The sequence below is a fragment of the Oncorhynchus mykiss genome, chromosome 4 (assembly GCF_057628025.1).
Source record: "Oncorhynchus mykiss isolate SJ-2025 chromosome 4, ASM5762802v1, whole genome shotgun sequence".
Classification (NCBI taxonomy): domain Eukaryota; kingdom Metazoa; phylum Chordata; class Actinopteri; order Salmoniformes; family Salmonidae; genus Oncorhynchus; species Oncorhynchus mykiss.
In genome coordinates this window covers 27,752,307-27,769,761 of record NC_143025.1, presented here as the reverse complement: position 1 = coordinate 27,769,761, position 17,455 = coordinate 27,752,307, and the positions used below count along the sequence as shown (strand labels likewise).

Genomic DNA, 17,455 nt, shown 5'->3' with positions numbered 1-17,455 from the left:
ATCCCAGCAAATGACCTTGTGAAGATGCTGGGGGAAACAGGTACAAAAGTGTCTATTTCCACGGTAAAACAAGTCCTATGTCGACATAAATTGAAAGGCCGCTCAGCAAGGAAGAAGCCACTGCTCCAAAACCGCCATAAAAAAAAACAGACTATGGTTTGCAACTGCACATGGAGACAAAGATCGTACTTTTTGGAGAAATGTCCTCTGGTCAGATGAAACAAAAATATAACTGTTTGGCCATAATGACCATCGTTATGTTTGGAGGGAAAAGGGGGAGGCTTGCAAGCCGAAGAACACCATCCTAACCGTGAAGCACGGGGGTGGCAGCATCATGTTGTGGGGGTGCTTTGCTGCAGGAGGGACTGGTGCACACAAAATAGATGGCGTCATGAGGAAGGAAAATGATGTGGATACATTGATCAACATCTCAAGACAGTCAGGAAATTAAAACTTGGTTGCAAATGGGTCTTCCAAATGGACAATGACCCCAAGCATACTTCCAAAGTTGTGGCAAAATGGCTTAAGGACAACAAAGTTAAGGTATTGGAGTGGCCATCACAAAGCCCTGACCTCAATCCTATAGAACATTTGTGGGCAGAACTGAAAAAGCGTGTGCGAGCAAGGAGGCATACAAACTGGACTCAGTTACACCAGCTCTGTCAGGAGGAATGGGCCAAAATTCACCCAACTTATTGTGGGAAGCTGTGGAAGGCTACCCAAAATGTTTGACCCAAGTTAAACAATTTAAAGGCAATGCTACCAAATACTAATTGAATGTACGTAAACTTCTGACCCATTGGGAATGTGATGATAGAAATAAAAAAATGAAATAAATCATTCTCTACTATTATTCTGTCATTTCACATTCTTAAGATGAAGTAGTGATCCTAACTGACCTAAGTCAAGGAATTTTTACTTGGATGAAATGTCAGGATTTGTGAAAAACAGAGTTTAAATGCATTTGGTTAAGGTGTACGTAAACTTCCGACTTCAACTGTAGGTAGCACAGGTGACCAGGAAGGGTTAGCACAGGTGAGAGAGCACATACAGTTCTTACCGTATCACAGATATAGCTTATAGAATGCATCTCTCTGTACCTATTGTATAGGAATATGTGTTTTGGAGCTATTTACATTTTATATGCGCAGTAAATGGGAACTTCACCCCAAAAGAGTAACGTTTGGAAAGCTGTTTTTTGTGGACGTGTTACGGACAGCTCTCTCATGTGCCAGTGGCAGTTCATAGGGAATCGCCACTACATAATGATTTCATGTTTTCATGCCTGAATGCCTATACAGTAGTATTTGCGTATTTAAAGTGAGATATTAATTTCATACCCGCCTTACATTTAAAAATATAGGCCTAAAGTCTTTCTATTGTATTGTGTGTCGCTGTTCTGGCACAGTCAGAAGAGGACTGACCACTCCTCAGAGCCTGGTTCCTCTCTAGGTTTCTTTCTACGTTCCTGCCTTTCTAGAGAGTTTTTCTTTGCCACCGTGTTTCTACATCTGCATTGCTTGCTGTTTGAGGTTTTAGGATGGGTTGCTGTATAGCACTTTGTGACATCAGCTGATGTAAAAAGGACTTTATAAATACATTTGATTGATTGATTGATTGATTTTCATTTGGCAAAAAGTATGCACTTTTGGGCATCCTCATCATCATTGGTGATCACTCTTACTATCGTCGTGTCATCAGCAAACTCGATGATTGTGTTTCAGTCGTGCACGGCTACGCAGTTGTGGGGGAAAGGGAATACAGGAGGGGACTAAGCACACAACCCAGATGGGCCCCTGTGTTGATGGTCAGCATGGCGGATGTGTTGGATCCAGTTGCAGAGGGAGGTGTTCAGTCCCAGGGTCCTGAGCTTAGTGATGAGCTTAGAGGGGTCTATGGTGTTGAATGCTGAGCTGTAATCAATGAATAGCATTCTTACTAGGGGTGAAACGGTACGTTTATTTGTATTGAACAGTTTGGTAACAGGGTCCACGGTACACGGTTCGGTACGTACTGTGAACCGAACAAGACATGAATCATATATTATAGCTAGGAATTTTTATATATATATACACACACTGCTCAAAAAAATAAAGGGAACACTAAAATAACACATCCTAGATCTGAATGAATGAAATATTCTTATTAAATACTTTTTCTTTACATAGTTGAATGTGCTGACAACAAAATCGCACAACAATTATCAATGGATATCAAATTTATCAACCCATGGAGGTCTGGATTTGGAGTCACACTCAAAATTAAAGTGGAAAACCACACTACAGGCTGATCCAACTTTGATGTAATGTCCTTAAAACAAGTCAAAATGAGGCTCAGTAGTGTGTGTGGCCTCCACGTGCCTGTATGACCTCCCTACAACGCCTGGGCATGCTCCTGATGAGGTGGCGCATGGTCTCCTGAGGGATCTCCTCCCAGACCTGGACTAAAGCATCCGCCAACTCCTGGACAGTCTGTGGTGCAACGTGGCGTTGGTGGATGGAGCGAGACATGATGTCCCAGATGTGCTCAATTGGATTCAGGTCTGGGGAACGGGCGGGCCAGTCCATAGCATCAATGCCTTCCTCTTGCAGGAACTGCTGACCCACTCCAGCCACATGAGATCTAGCATTGTCTTGCATTAGGAGGAACCCAGGGCCAACCGCACCAGCATATGGTCTCACAAGGGGTCTGAGGATCTCATCTCGGTACCTAATGGCAGTCAGGCTACCTCTGGCGAGCACATGGAGGGCTGTGCGGCCCAACAAAGAAATGCCACCCTACACCATGACTGACCCACCGCCAAACCGGTCATGCTGGAGGATGTTGCAGGCAGCAGAACGTTCTCCACGGCGTCTCCAGACTCTGTCACGTCTGTCACATGTGCTCAGTGTGAACCTGCTTTCATCTGTGAAGAGCACAGGGCGCCAGTGGCGAATTTGCCAATCTTGGTGTTCTCTGGCAAATGCCAAACGTCCTGCACAGTTTTGGGCTGTAAGCACAACCCTCACTTGTGGACGTCGGGCCCTCATACCACCCTCATGGAGTCTGTTTCTGACAGTTTGAGCAGACACATGCACATTTGTGGCCTGCTGGAGGTCATTTTGCAGGGCTCTGGCAGTGCTCCTCCTGCTCCTCCTTGCACAAAGGCCGGGGTAGCGGTCCTGCTGCTGGGTTGTTGCCCTCCTACGGCCTCCTCCACGTCTCCTGATGTACTGGCCTGTCTCCTGGTAGCGCCTCCATGCTCTGGACACTACGCTGACAGACACAGCAAACCTTCCTGCCACAGCTCGCATTGATGTGCCATCCTGGATGAGCTGCACTACCTGAGCCACTTGTGTGGGTTGTAGACTCCGTCTCATGCTACCACTAGAGTGAAAGCACCGCCAGCATTCAAAAGTGACCAAAACATCAGCCAGGAAGCATAGGAACTGAGAAGTGGTCTTGACTTGGAGTTACAGAAGTGTGATTGACTTGGAGTTACATTGTGTTGTTTAAGTGTTCCCTTTATTTTTTTGAGCAGTGTATATATGGTTTATGCAATACATTTAACACAAGAGCACCGCTTTGGATCCCCGGTTCAAGTCCGTTCTGCACTTGGATGCTGCTGCTCATCTGAGAGTCTGCAATGAACTCACAGCAGAGATTGTCACCAATATACAACAGGTATTGTATTTATTTTGTTAATGTGACATTTATTGTTTCATTAATTAGTGATTTAACAATTCATTATAAAAGTAATAATTGTAATTGTCATAATAGTGTTTGATATATATTTCTAACAACAAATCATATTTTTAAAGCCACTTCAGAGATAGTAATTTTCATCTAATTGAATTCTGCAGGGTCAAGCCACAGATACCTCAGGAGCCAACCCCTCTCCAGAGATGGCAGAAGACAGGGGTTCTCCTCCAGAAAATAAGTCTGCCGTGGCTGAGCTTTTTGGGGAGTTGTTCACGACCCAGGAGGAGGGAACCAAGTCAAAGGTCATAGAGGAGGAGGTGACCTCATACAGGGAAGTGGACTGTATTCCCCTGGATGCTGATCCACTTACATGGTGGAAGACCAAAGAGTTAATATAACCTCATGTTGCCATGTTAGCAAGGTGCTACCTGGCTGTGCCTGGGACCTCTGTCCCTGGCGAGAGGGTTTTCTCCACAGCGGCTGGCATTGTCACAGCAAGACGATCTGTGCTCACTTCAGATAATGTGGATATACTAATCTTCTTAAAGAAAAACTTGAAAATCTGATCATTTGTAAAAAAAAATAAAAAAAAGTAACCAGTCTCAAGTGATCCTATTTTGTTTAAGGCACTGCTATGTGACTTAATGTTGATATATGCTGCTAGACTATGCACTCTTGTTGAAGTTCTGTTTTAAATGACTATTTTATTTTATGTTATAAGGTAGGCACTACTATTTTTTGGTGACCCTTTGTTTCCATATGCTCCTGGGAATTCAAGCTACCCATGTTTACTATGATAATAAATGGAAAATCTAAATACAAATTACATATTTTTCAGGCATTTATTTTGTTGATGTATCGAAACCGTACCGAACTGTGACACCACTGTACCGTATTGTACCGAACCGTGAGTTTCGTGAACCGTTTCACCCCTTATTCTTACATAGATATTTATTTTTTCCTGGTCGGTGAGGGCAGTGTAAAGTGCATCTGTGAATCTTTTGGAGTGGTGTGCGAATTAGTGTGGGTCCAGGGTGTCTGGGATGATGGTGTTGATATGAGCCATGATCAGCCTTTCAAAGCATTTCATGGCTATAGATGTGAGTGCTACAGTGGGATAGTCATTTAGGCTACCTTGGCGTTCTTGGGCATGGGGACTATGGTGGTCTGCTTGAAACAAATTGGTATTACAGACCAGGTCAGGGAAAGGTTAAAAATGTCAGTGAAGACACTTGCCAGCTGGTCAGTACACACTCTGAGAACACGTCCTGGTTAACCGTCTGGCCCCGCACCATGCGAATGTTATCCTGTTTAAAGGTCTTACTTATATCACCTATGGATAGCAAGATCATGCAGTCATCTGGAACAGCTGGTGCTCTCATTCATGGTTCATTGTTGCTTGCCTTGAGGTGAACATTGAAGGCATTTAGCTCTTCTGGTAGTATGCTGAGGCAAAAAATGAAAGCCCTGTGTCTGTGGCCAGGGAGTTAATTGGGCCAGAGGTGCTCTGCTGGGTTTGGCTAATGCCAGCTCAACTGTGGGTGTCCGTAAAACTATATAAATCCCACACTGTAAAGGTGCTATCTAGAACCTAAAAGGGTTCTTCGACTGTCCCCATAGGAGAACCCTTTGAAGAACCATTTTTGTTTCCAGTTAGATTCCTTTTGAGTTCCATGTATTACCCATTACACAGATGGTTCTACATGGATTCTACCTGGAACCAAAAGGGGTTCTACCTGGAACATAAAAAGGGTTCTCCTATGGGGACAGCCGAATAACCTTTTTGGAACCCTTCTTTCTAAGAGTGCACTCACTTTGTCCCCCAATCTCTGTTGTTCACCTTGTCCCCAGTCTCTGTTATGAGGACGAGGGACTGACTGAGAATGCCTTGTTATTTATGACTGAGGATGTGTAGAGTGCCAAATTGGACAATGTTATAATTATTTCATGGAATTGAATTCACAAGCAGAGCAACTATGAATGGAATGGATTTGTTTTAAGGACATAGCAGATGGATGAATGAGGATGTTTTGTTACACATTAAATAAAATGGGAAGGTAGTCTGTACTTTGTCAAGAGGACCTCCTTAAGGCCCACCTTATCATTAATTAATGTGTTTTAATTCAGAAGAAGACCATTCATGAATAGATGAATGAAGGAAACAAGATACATTTTTCAGAGAACTTCAGTGAAGCACTGAAGCATTTCAAACACAAGCATCTAAGCAACACTGGGTTTGTCTCTAGACATTCCCTGGAGCAAGGGTTATGAAATAAATGAGAGAGAAAGACAGAGACAGAGAAAGAATGAGTAAATGAAAGAGACCAGCCCAGTCCCACTTTTCACGCATCTCAAAGACTTTCTCCATGGTTTATCATCATCCTCATCATCAACAAAAACACTGTGACCGGGTGAAAGCAGTGCACTGACTTCCAGTCAACTACTGCTGACATCAAACAGGTCCATCAGAGTGATGAGACGGACCATTATCACAACCAACCACAACTGATGCCACAGAGAAATAAAATGACGACACAAATCACTACATCTGAGCTTTTATGGAGCCTTAAACTAGTTGAGATCTCACTAACCCTAAACCCTCGCCAGGACCACATGACTTGGAAGGAAGGTGTTGGGACATGAATCAAACAAACTCCATCAACAATAGCTCCTCCCCTCTTCTTTCTCTCCATAAAGAAAGACAAAAACAGTATAAGATGATACTTTATCGATCCCTGCAGGGGATGTGATTTAAGCAGACTAGCAGTATATCAGACACACTCAGTACATAAAGACAACATTAGGAGTCGTAAAGAGTCACTCTGTTAGTGTTTTACGTCCCGGGTCATTCTCTCCAGGTCTAGCGCAAGGGGACTGATTTAAATGTTGCGCCAGGGAACTCATTTAGGTGTGACGCATTGGAGACGGTAGGTTGTAAAGATGGTGGGGCAAATAGTGACCCAGGCATCGAGAGAGGTGTGTGTGTGTGTGTGTGTGTGTGTGTGTGTGTGTGTGTGAGCCACGTCAGCGAGGTGGTTGACCCTCACCATTAAAGCAGCAGTGATTTCTATCCAGAGGTTAGGGGACAATGGACTAAACTCCACTAATTACACACACACACTGACACAGAACTAATGGTACACTGGGACTTTAGGAGAGATAGTAGTAACGTTACTGGATAGAATATACAGTCGTGGCCAAAAGTTTTGAGAATGGCACAAATATACATTTTCAAAGTCTGCTGCCTCAGTTTGTATGATGGCAATTTGCATATACTCCAGAATGTAATGAAGAGCGATCAGATAAATTGCAATTAATTGAAAGTCCCTCTTTGCCTTGCAAATGAACTGAATCCCCAAAAAACATTTCCACTGCATTTCAACCCTGCCACAAAAGGACAAGCTGACATCATGTCAGTGATTCTCTCGTTAACACAGGTGTGAGTGTTGATGAGGACAAGGCTGGAGATCACTCTGCCATGCTGATTGAGTTCAAATAACAGACTGGAAGCTTCAAAAGGAGAGTGGTGCTTAGAATCATTGTTCTTCCTCTGTCAACCATGGTTACATGCAAGGAAACACGTGCCGTCATCATTTCTTTGCACAAAAAGGGCTTCACAGGCAAGGATATTGCTGCCAGTAAGATTGCACCTAAATCAACCATTTATCGGATCATCAAGAACTTCAAGGAGAGCGGTTCAATTGTTGTTAAGAAAGCTTCAGGGCGCCCAAGAAAGTCCAGCAAGTGCCAGGACCGTCTCCTAAAGTTGATTCAGCTGCGGGATCGGGGCACCACCAGTACAGAGCTTGCTCAGGAATGGCAGCAGGCAGGTGTGAGTGCATCTGCGCGCAAAGTGAGGCGAAGACTTTTGGAGGATGGCCTGGTGTCAAGTAGGGCAGCAAAGAAGCCACTTCTCTCCAGGAAAAACATCAGGGAGAGACTGATATTCTGCAAAAGGTACAGGGATTGGACTGCTGAGGACTGGAGTAAAGTCATTTTCTCTGATGAATCGCCTTTCCGATTGTTTGGGTATCCGGAAAAAAGCTTGTCCGGGGAAGACAAGGTGAGCGCTACCATCAGTCCTGTGTCATGCCAACAGTAAAGCATTCTGAGACCATTCATGTGTCGGGTTGCTCCTCAGCCAAGGGAGTGGGCTCAATCACAGTTTTGCCTAAGAACACAGCCATGAATAAATGGTACCAACACATCCTCCGAGAGCAACTTCTCCCAACCGTCCAGGAACAGTTTGGTGATGAACAATGCTTTTTCCAGCATGATGGAGCACCTTGCCATAAGGCAAAAGTGATAACTAAGTAGCTCGGGGAACAAAACATCAATATTTTGGGTCCATGGCCAAGAAACTCCCCAGACCTTTATCCCATTGAGAACTTGTGGTCCATCCTCAAGAGGCGGGTGGACAAACAAAAACCCACAAATTCTGACAAACTCCAAGCATTGATTATGCAAGAATGGGCTGCCATCAGTCAGGATGTGGCCCAGGAGTTAATTGACAGCATGCCAGGGTGAATTGCAGAGGTCTTTAAAAAGAAGGGTCAACACTGCAAATATTGACTCTTTGCATCAACTTCATGTAATTGTCAATAAAAGCCTTTGACAGTTATGAAATGCTTGTAATTATACTTCAGTATTCCATAGTAACATCTGGCAAAAAATATCTAAAGACACTGAAGCAGCAAACTTTGTGGAAATTAATATTTGTGTCATTCTCAAAACTTTTGGCAAAGACTGTAGTTATTATTGGGCCTCCCGAGTGGTGCAGCGGTCGAAGGTGCTAGAGGCGTCACTACAGACCCAGGTTTTATCCCAGGCTGTGTCACAACCGGCTGTGATCGGGAGTCCAATAGGGCGGCACACAATTGGCTGGGGGGGCTTTACATGGCTCATCGCGCTCTAGCTACTCCTTGTGGCAGGCCCGGGTGCCTTCAGATTGACTTCGGTCATCAGTTGAATGGCGTTTCCTCCGACACAGTTGTGCACCTGGCTTTCGGATTAAGCGGGCAAGTGTTAAGAAGCATGGTTTGGCGGGTCATGTTTCAGGGGACGCATTGACTTGACCTTCGCATCCTGAGCTCGTTGGGGAGTTACAGCGATGAGATCAAAATTCTGGGTCACGTCTAATGCATTGACACTGGGCCTACTAAAGGATTTCATTATTATGGATAGACTCGTTTTATTGCTATATTTGAGTGTATTATATTCATAGGATGAGTTACAGTTATCATAAAATACACTTTAAACATTTGGTCTGAAAGAGTGGTGCTGTTGGTTGTAAATGGGTAAAAAAAAAAGAATTTAAAAAAATGTACCCAATTCAGGAAAATTATATCAAAAGTTGTTCATAATTTGTCAATTAATTCTAAATATATACAGAGACAAATGTCCTAATGCCCCTGACATATAGTAACTTTAATACTGTCCTCTGCATGTGCACCACTGAAGAGAAGACCACCCAGACCACACGTGTGGTGCTAGAGCTGCTCTACCATGGACATCTATGACTAAATCCTTTGGGCTGGCTACTTTATTTGGCTAAAGAAACTGGTCTTGTTCACTTGGTGGGTCCCGAGAAAACTCCTAAAGCTTTAGGTGGGCCATACTGTTTAGCTAAAATTGTTTGAAAACCACAGGCAAATATAATCATAGTGTTTTACTGGGTGTCTAGGTAAATAGGTGTCTATGTCTGTGTTTGTTTAGACTACCCTGCCCAGGTATCCTGTTTTGACCATCTCAGCATATAACGTGGGGGATGGGGACCACCAAGAGGACCACCGTCAAGAGGCCACCACCGCACCCTACAACAGGCTTCATGACAAACCAAACACACCGCCCATGCACACACACCACCCACTGTGTACCGGTGTGTGATCAGGAGTGTGTCCTTGTTAAAACTTATTTTATGTTATACCTCAAACGGGAGGTGATTTTCCACAGGTGAATGAATGTGTGCTGTGTGCATGCACAGGCGTATATCTGGTCACCAGCCTGAAACGCCATGTGAATCAGATTGGGGGTGAGACTGTATGCCAGTTCTTGAGGTCCTCCATTTCCCCTGCTTCTATTCTCCTTATTGGCCAAGTGTCTGTACAATTAATCAACAAAACTACAGTGCCTTGCGAAAGTATTCGGCCCCCTTGAACTTTGCGACCTTTTGCCACATTTCAGGCTTTAAACATAAAGATATAAAACTGTATTTTTTTGTGAAGAATCAACAACAAGTGGGACACAATCATGAAGTGGAACGACATTTATTGGATATTTCAAACTTTTTTAACAAATCAAAAACTGAAAAATTGGGCGTGCAAAATTATTCAGCCCCTTAAGTTAATACTTTGTAGCGCCACCTTTTGCTGCGATTACAGCTGTAAGTCGCTTGGGGTATGTCTATCAGTTTTGCACATCGAGAGACTGAAATTTTTTCCCATTCCTCCTTGCAAAACAGCTCGAGATCAGTGAGGTTGGATGGAGAGCATTTGTGAACAGCAGTTTTCAGTTCTTTCCACAGATTCTCGATTGGATTCAGGTCTGGACTTTGACTTGGCCATTCTAACACCTGGATATGTTTATTTTTGAACCATTCCATTGTAGATTTTGCTTTATGTTTTGGATCATTGTCTTGTTGGAAGACAAATCTCCGTCCCAGTCTCAGGTCTTTTGCAGACTCCATCAGGTTTCCTTCCAGAATGGTCCTGTATTTGGCTCCATCCATCTTCCCATCAATTTTAACCATCTTCCCTGTCCCTGCTGAAGAAAAGCAGGCCCAAACCATGATGCTGCCACCACCATGTTTGACAGTGGGGATGGTGTGTTCAGCTGTGTTGCTTTTACGCCAAACATAACGTTTTGCATTGTTGCCAAAAAGTTCAATTTTGGTTTCATCTGACCAGAGCACCTTCTTCCACATGTTTGGTGTGTCTCCCAGGTGGCTTGTGGCAAACTTTAAATAACACTTTTTATGGATATCTTTAAGAAATGGCTTTATTCTTGCCACTCTACCATAAAGGCCAGATTTGTGCAATATACGACTGATTGTTGTCCTATGGACAGAGTCTCCCACCTCAGCTGTAGATCTCTGCAGTTCATCCAGAGTGATCATGGCTGCATCTCTGATCAGTCTTCTCCATGTATGAGCTGAAAGTTTAGAGGGACGGCCAGGTCTTGGTAGATTTGCAGTGGTCTGATACTCCTTCCATTTCAATATTATCGCTTGCACAGTGCTCCTTGGGATGTTTAAAGCTTGGGAAATATTTTTGTATCCAAATCCGGCTTTAAACTTCTTCACAACAGTATCTCGGACCTGCCTGGTGTGTTCCTTGTTCTTCATGATGCTCTCTGCGCTTTTAACGGACCTCTGAGACTATCACAGTGCAGGTGCATTTATACGGAGACTTGATTACACACAGGTGGATTGTATTTATCATCATTAGTCATTTAGGTCAACATTGGATCATTCAGAGATCCTCACTGAACTTCTGGAGAGAGTTTGCTGCACTGAAAGTAAAGGGGCTGAATAATTTTGCACGCCCAATTTTTCAGTTTTTGATTTGTTAAAAATTTTGAAATATCCAATAAATGTCGTTCCACTTCATGATTGGGTCCCACTTGTTGTTGATTCTTCACAAAAAAATACAGTTTTATATCTTTATGTTTGAAGCCTGAAATGTGGCAAAAGGTTGCAAAGTTCAAGGGGGCCGAATACTTTCGCAAGGCACTGTATGTATTTCTGTTGTCTCTTTGTAGATTACATTTAATCGCAGGGGAATTCTACCACTGAAGATACTGTTTGGCCCTGGGCATGATATCGTTCATCAGAAGGAACAGAGGCATGCCAACTGACATTCAAATCCTGCCAAACCTGATGGGTATTTTCTGTATCTCGACTGAATTATGACACCTAAGACAAATGAAAAACTGAATCTCCACTTCAGGCCTCTCCTATAGAAAGCAATATGGTGTTTTTGTATGTTGTGTTGTACAGTATGTTATGTTTGTTATATATACCATGTCATCTGCAGGTTTCCATCTTTTCATGGATCCCAGGACTTCTGGAAAAGAGTGGTGATTTTTGCGGTTGAGCTGGAATGTGTATTTAAAGCTATAATTAGGTTTGGGGAAATCATCCCCCCCTTGTAATGGAATATATTAAATTAATCATCATGTCTGACGCCTATATCTAGTTACAGTATCAATATTGTGAATCTTGAATCTTGAAATATTGATCATTTATTTGACCGAGACGCGCACGGATAGAAAGATGCATCAATCTCAGCTAAAGAATCCGAGCGAGCGAAACAGAGCCCCTCTGTCTCAAAAGGAGTATGGCATGTCATATTTTTTCTGGTCAGACAGAATCAGATACATGGGCTACATATAGCAAGACATAGGGGCGCTGTTTCACTCGCAAGTTTCAGCAGAGAGGAAGAGGCGAAGCGAGAGGGCTCACTCTGTGAGAATCTGTCCTGAATAAGGCCACTGGGTTTCTATGGTCAGAATATGCAGACCTAAGTTTGTCGCTAGCATTCCCGCCTTTAGGACAATGACTCGCATTGTTAGGGCGGAGACATGAGCATCTCGTCATTATATAGAGATCTCTGGTTTCAGCCACTTGCAAATTACAAAATAAAGTTGGCGTGCACGGTGCACTGCACGGATGCTGGCATCTCCTAAAGTAAATGTATGTTTTGCCAAAATGATATAATTACTCCTGTATAAATAAATACATAAATAAATAATACTCTAACAGAGAGCTTGGCTTTGCCACAGATGGTCATTAGCTTCTTTAAAAAAAATAGCTTTGGATTGTTTCAAATCACAAATGCATAGGCCTATGCGTATTTGGGAAGCAAGTCATTTGGGCAGCGCGCGTGGCAATAGGCCTAGCTGATTATTGAGAGGGGGCTGTCAGTGAAAAGAGTCTAAAATGAGTGAAGATAATGTGTCTTGAGTATAATTAATGTTGAGACAAGAAGAAGGGATGGGGGGGGGGGAATATATGGCCGTCTCTCCAGAATGCTTGCACTCAGCTCTCCGGAATGTGCTCAGCTGTCTCCCGCCAACTCTTGCACATGCATTGTTTTTCATAACCATCATTTAGTAGTTTTGTCAATATAGTTGAGGGACAGGTGAGCCTGACTTGATACAATGCTGCACTTCACTAGTGATAGCTCGAGTCCAGACAGATAGAAAAGGCAGACAGGTGGCAGACAGGCGCTGTAGAGAGATTAATGCAATTGAAAGAACCATCCTTTTAAATCAGGATATTTTATAATATTTTTGTTTGCCGGATTTAGGTCTATGTATTTTACTTGGTTGACATTAGAAGTTAAAGGCCTACTGCTGCATTGACCTATATGCGATCGCTGAGTTCATTGCGCTCATTTCTTTAGCCACCAATGGATCAAGGTGTATCAATGTGTCTATATGGCAGAGGCTGGTGCACTTTCTTGCATTAGGTGAATTTTAACTTTAAGATTCATATCATTTCAATTCAGATTTGTATGATTAAGCACATGACAATACTTTTGAGAAAGGAAAGCCTTATTATTGAAATGAAACTATTCCATGAAAATGCGCATCTAGAAATAATCATAACAGGCACGCAGATAGGTGGAAATGGTAGGATAAATTGTAAGCTTCCCCAAACTTGAAATTCACGAGCTGCCTATGGTCTTAATTATAACACCCATTAACAAAATGATTGCACATAGGAGGTCCCGTGAATTAAAACGCCCCGCCTATAGAAATCAAATGCCCGTCCAACTGATGAGTTCTGGTGCCGGCCATAGGCTATTCATTCAATCAAACAAACAATGACATTCATCTAGACAATTTTTCAAACACATTATTTCTATGGATCATAAAACAGTAGCCAATTATCTCTGGGCTGATCATGCAACGTTTCTGGAGGCAGAGGAAGTCGGTCTAGCAGAAATTCATTTCTTTTTCTGTGGAATAATATGCTACATAATGCAGCATAGACCTATACATTTAAATTGGATAACATGCATCTAAAAAATTGAGAGTACACAGTCGTCTATCCCGCCACTACAGTCTTGAAGCGGAGTGCTAAGCGGGGAACCAGATATTCAAAAACAATACGTCATCCCACAATGCACCGCGCTTCATCTCCTCACTCTATTACCTCATCCCATCAGCCACCGCGAGACTGAGAATCTTCTGGGTGGTCGTCTAGGCAACACGCCTGATCTGAAACATTAGAGAACGCCCTGCAAATCGCCAGCAGCCAATGGGAGAGTGCAGAGGTGACATCATGTCTATTTTTAGAGACGGTGGCTGCAGATAAGCTTTGCCTCCACGCTGGAAGAGTCAGTATATACACAGAGCCAGAGTGGTGTACTGTGAGCAGGGGAGCTGAAGCAAGTTAAAGCACCTAGAGCGTCTCATTCTGAGACCGTTTAAAAACGGTGAACAAAAGTGAAAGAAGGACTTTGAAGAATGTATACATCGTTCTGAAAATAGCGCTGCAGCTGAATATTGTATTTGTTTGCGCGGTAGGCTACAAGCAGGAGTGCAAGTTGTTACATTTGTGTAGCGGCACGCTTCTATTCCAGAAACTCTTGCTTCGGCTTCGGAGGTTATAAGGATTTCCCGACCTAGTAAGAAACTTTTCTCCGAGTTGTACAACTGAAAGAAGGAGAGAGGGCAGAAACATTCTTCTCTGTCAGTGTGAGTAGCCTACGAGAGAACTTTCTAACATAGTTGTTGGTTTATATTCTATGTCTAGAAAGATGGAAACTACCTTCTATGATGACTCGCTCAACTCTTTCTCCCAGCATGAGAAACCGGACTACGGATACAACCCCAAAGCACTGAAACACAGCATGACACTGAACCTGGCCGACCCAACCAGCACACTCAAACCTCACCTCCGGGCTAAAGCCAGCGACATCCTCACCTCCCCTGACGTGCAGCTCCTCAAACTGGCCTCCCCAGAGTTGGAGCGGCTCATCATCCAGTCTAGCAACGGCCTGATCACCACCACACCTACCCCGACGCAGTTCCTCTGCCCAAGGAACGTAACCGATGAGCAGGAGGGCTTTGCCGAAGGATTTGTTAGAGCACTGGCGGAGCTCCACCATCAACACGTCTTGCCCAATGCACCCGGGGTCCCAGTCACATCCGCTGGGCAGACAAGTATCAACAACCAAACAATACTCCCACCTGTTTCCGCCTTGACCGGGAGCAGTGTTTATAACAACAACATGACCATGCGCTCTGAGTCGCCTGTCTACGAAGACCTGAACACGTTCACCCCGGCTATCACCACCAACTCAGCCCTGGGTTACACCACCTCAGCCCCAGCTATGAGCTTTCCCTCTGCCCCGCCACAGCTCCCAGTCTATGGGCAGCAGTCTCACCCCCACCCCAGGCTCACTGCCCTGAAAGAGGAGCCCCAGACGGTGCCTGAGATGCCTGGGGAGACCCCCCCTCTCTCCCCCATCGATATGGAGAATCAGGAGAGGATCAAAGCCGAGAGGAAGCGCATGAGGAACCGCGTCGCCGCCTCCAAGTGCAGGAAGCGGAAGCTGGAGCGCATCTCCCGGCTGGAGGACAAGGTGAAGAACCTGAAGACTCAGAACTCCGACCTGGCTTCCACAGCAAATATGCTGAGGGAACAGGTCGCCCAGCTCAAACAGAAGGTGATGAACCATGTCAACAGCGGCTGTCAACTCATGCTTACGCAGCAGCTCCAGACCTTCTGAGGAGGAAAGGACAGTTGGAGAAGAATAGAGAGAGATTTTGAACGAAAAGGACAAATCGTTTATAATTAACTGTCTGGCTGTGTCTTCGTGGCATTGTGACAGGGTGAACGGGACAGTAACAGCACGAGACTGGCGGGAGGGGACCGGGGCTGGTTGCCTCTTACTAGGTGCCTCGCAGGACACTGTTGCACGGAGGAGTTGGGGCTCTGGACAGAGCAGAGCGCGCGATAAAAATCGCTGGTGCACTAGAGAGAAAGAAACAGCAACAAATAGGACAAATGGATGTTTTGGTTCGTGTTTTTAATTGACTTGAAATTTGTTGGCTTTGACTAAGCTGTGCTTTTACGCATTGACCTTCTGTGTAATTCAGTATTAGAAGAAAGACAAAGTGCAGTAGAGAACTTAAAACTGCCTGGAGCCAAAGGAGAGGGTGTGTACTCTAAACAGATTACAAAAAGCTGCCCAACTTCTGACTTACAATGTACTTTTTATTCTTAGTTATATTGAGTTAGAACAAACATTTCAAGAGTTACTTGTTTTTTTTCCAAATGTTTTTTAATGGGGTTCATTGTTATTATCTGTATATAAGATCAACCTGGAGTACTTACATTTACTATTTGTAAAAAATAAATACAAATACAGTATCAGTTTGTTCATTTTATGAGCACTTCAGAAACAAATAGATATTTAAGAAATGTAATAAACCATCTGAACTGAATACAATGCCTCTTGTGTTCTCTGTGCGTGCATGTGTGAGTGGGTGTGTGTGCACTAAAACACTTCCAACATCTTGAGAGCAGCCAGTTCTCTGTACCTGAAGGGAGTGCCTTATTGATCCTGAGGATATTGATTGAGTTTAATTTGTGATTGAGTCAATGGCCCTTCTAGCTCACTACATCGCACTATTTAGAAACTGCTGTTCCAGGGTCAGATGTGTAGTCATCCCCTAATGGTTAAAATGGCCCTCCAGTCTCCTTTTCACCTCATTCAACACCTAATTATACTTAACAAAAGGCACATCTCAGTAGGTGGTCAAGAAGGTAAGACATTTCACAAGTAGGCGGAGGGCTTTCTTTTGTTCCCTATTTCTCCTCTATTATTCCTCAAGCAAGGGAGGCTGACATCACAGATTCCCATCAGACCAACTCATTGAATGCCCAACTTGAAGTTTGCAGTTGTGTAAAAAAAAACATGATTTTGCTCAAACCATATTTTTTACTCTTAAGTGTGTGTACTTTACTGTATACTTGGAATATTGCTTTTCAACCGTAAACAAAAAAATTGCTGAAGAAAGTCTTTAAGGTAAGGATTTGCACTTGAGTATTCTGAAGTCTGGGTCAACCTGTACAGCAGGGATGTAGGCCTGTAGTGTATATAATGCAACATTAGATGCTCCACCCTATGCCTCGTGTCCACTTGAGTCTCACCATCTAACAAGGTAAAACTTACACAGAATACTGTATGTTAAGTGGCCTACATTCACAGGTCTCAAGGGCATGCTTGACACACTGCTATGGCTCAGGAAACTATAAAGTAAATTATTATTGAATTACTCAATCATGATAATTTATAAGTTATTTATAAAGTACTTTTTAATGAATTTCAGCCAAAGTGTTCAGTAAGTTCATAGCACAGCTGAACTGAGTATTGTGTCTACTTAACTTCCTGTTGCCCCCGTCATCAAACATGATCACTGTAAACAACACAAGAGCAATAAACAACAGGAAGAAACATGGTAACTAATGTAATCAAACTTGAGTAAAAGCCTATGGCTACATTGTATCCAGACATGTTATATTGAGGTGTGGGCACTGGGCAGAGTCATCACATCGCAATAACTTAGAGCATAATCATAACATTTGATATAACTATTCAGCTAGTCAAAATGAGGATTTACATGGTCAAGGACGGCCAATGAGCACCTGCTAATACAGAAACTGTAAAGAAAACGTGCACCTAGAGCTGAATGTCTGATTTCCTGTAGGACTCTGAAATATTCTCTAGAGGGCGACATTATCCATGAGATGAGCAGA

The 17,455-nt window shown here is 43.5% G+C and overlaps 1 protein-coding gene across 2 annotated transcripts; it reads left to right on the top strand.

Annotated features, from left to right (window-relative positions):
* Positions 1–13,940: 13,940 nt before the first annotated feature.
* Positions 13,941–16,140, top strand: jun (Jun proto-oncogene, AP-1 transcription factor subunit). Of its 2 annotated transcripts, none has more exons than XM_021599297.3 (2): positions 13,941–14,315; positions 14,444–16,140. In XM_021599297.3, exon 2 carries the CDS (start codon positions 14,448–14,450, stop codon positions 15,420–15,422), a length of 975 nt encoding a protein of 324 aa, XP_021454972.1. In that variant the 5' UTR covers positions 13,941–14,315; positions 14,444–14,447; the 3' UTR covers positions 15,423–16,140. The 2 variants fall into 2 exon arrangements, with proteins under 2 accessions (XP_021454972.1, XP_021454973.1); XM_021599298.3 differs by lacking the exon at positions 13,941–14,315 and adding an exon at positions 14,328–14,385 and having other exon boundaries at positions 14,493–16,140.
* The last annotated feature ends 1,315 nt before the right edge of the window (positions 16,141–17,455 follow it).

What these genes read in the sequence shown, in the direction of transcription:
- jun (XM_021599297.3), top strand. Translation starts at nt 14,448, where the DNA reads ATGGAAACTACCTTCTATGATGACTCGCTCAACTCTTTCTCCCAGCAT.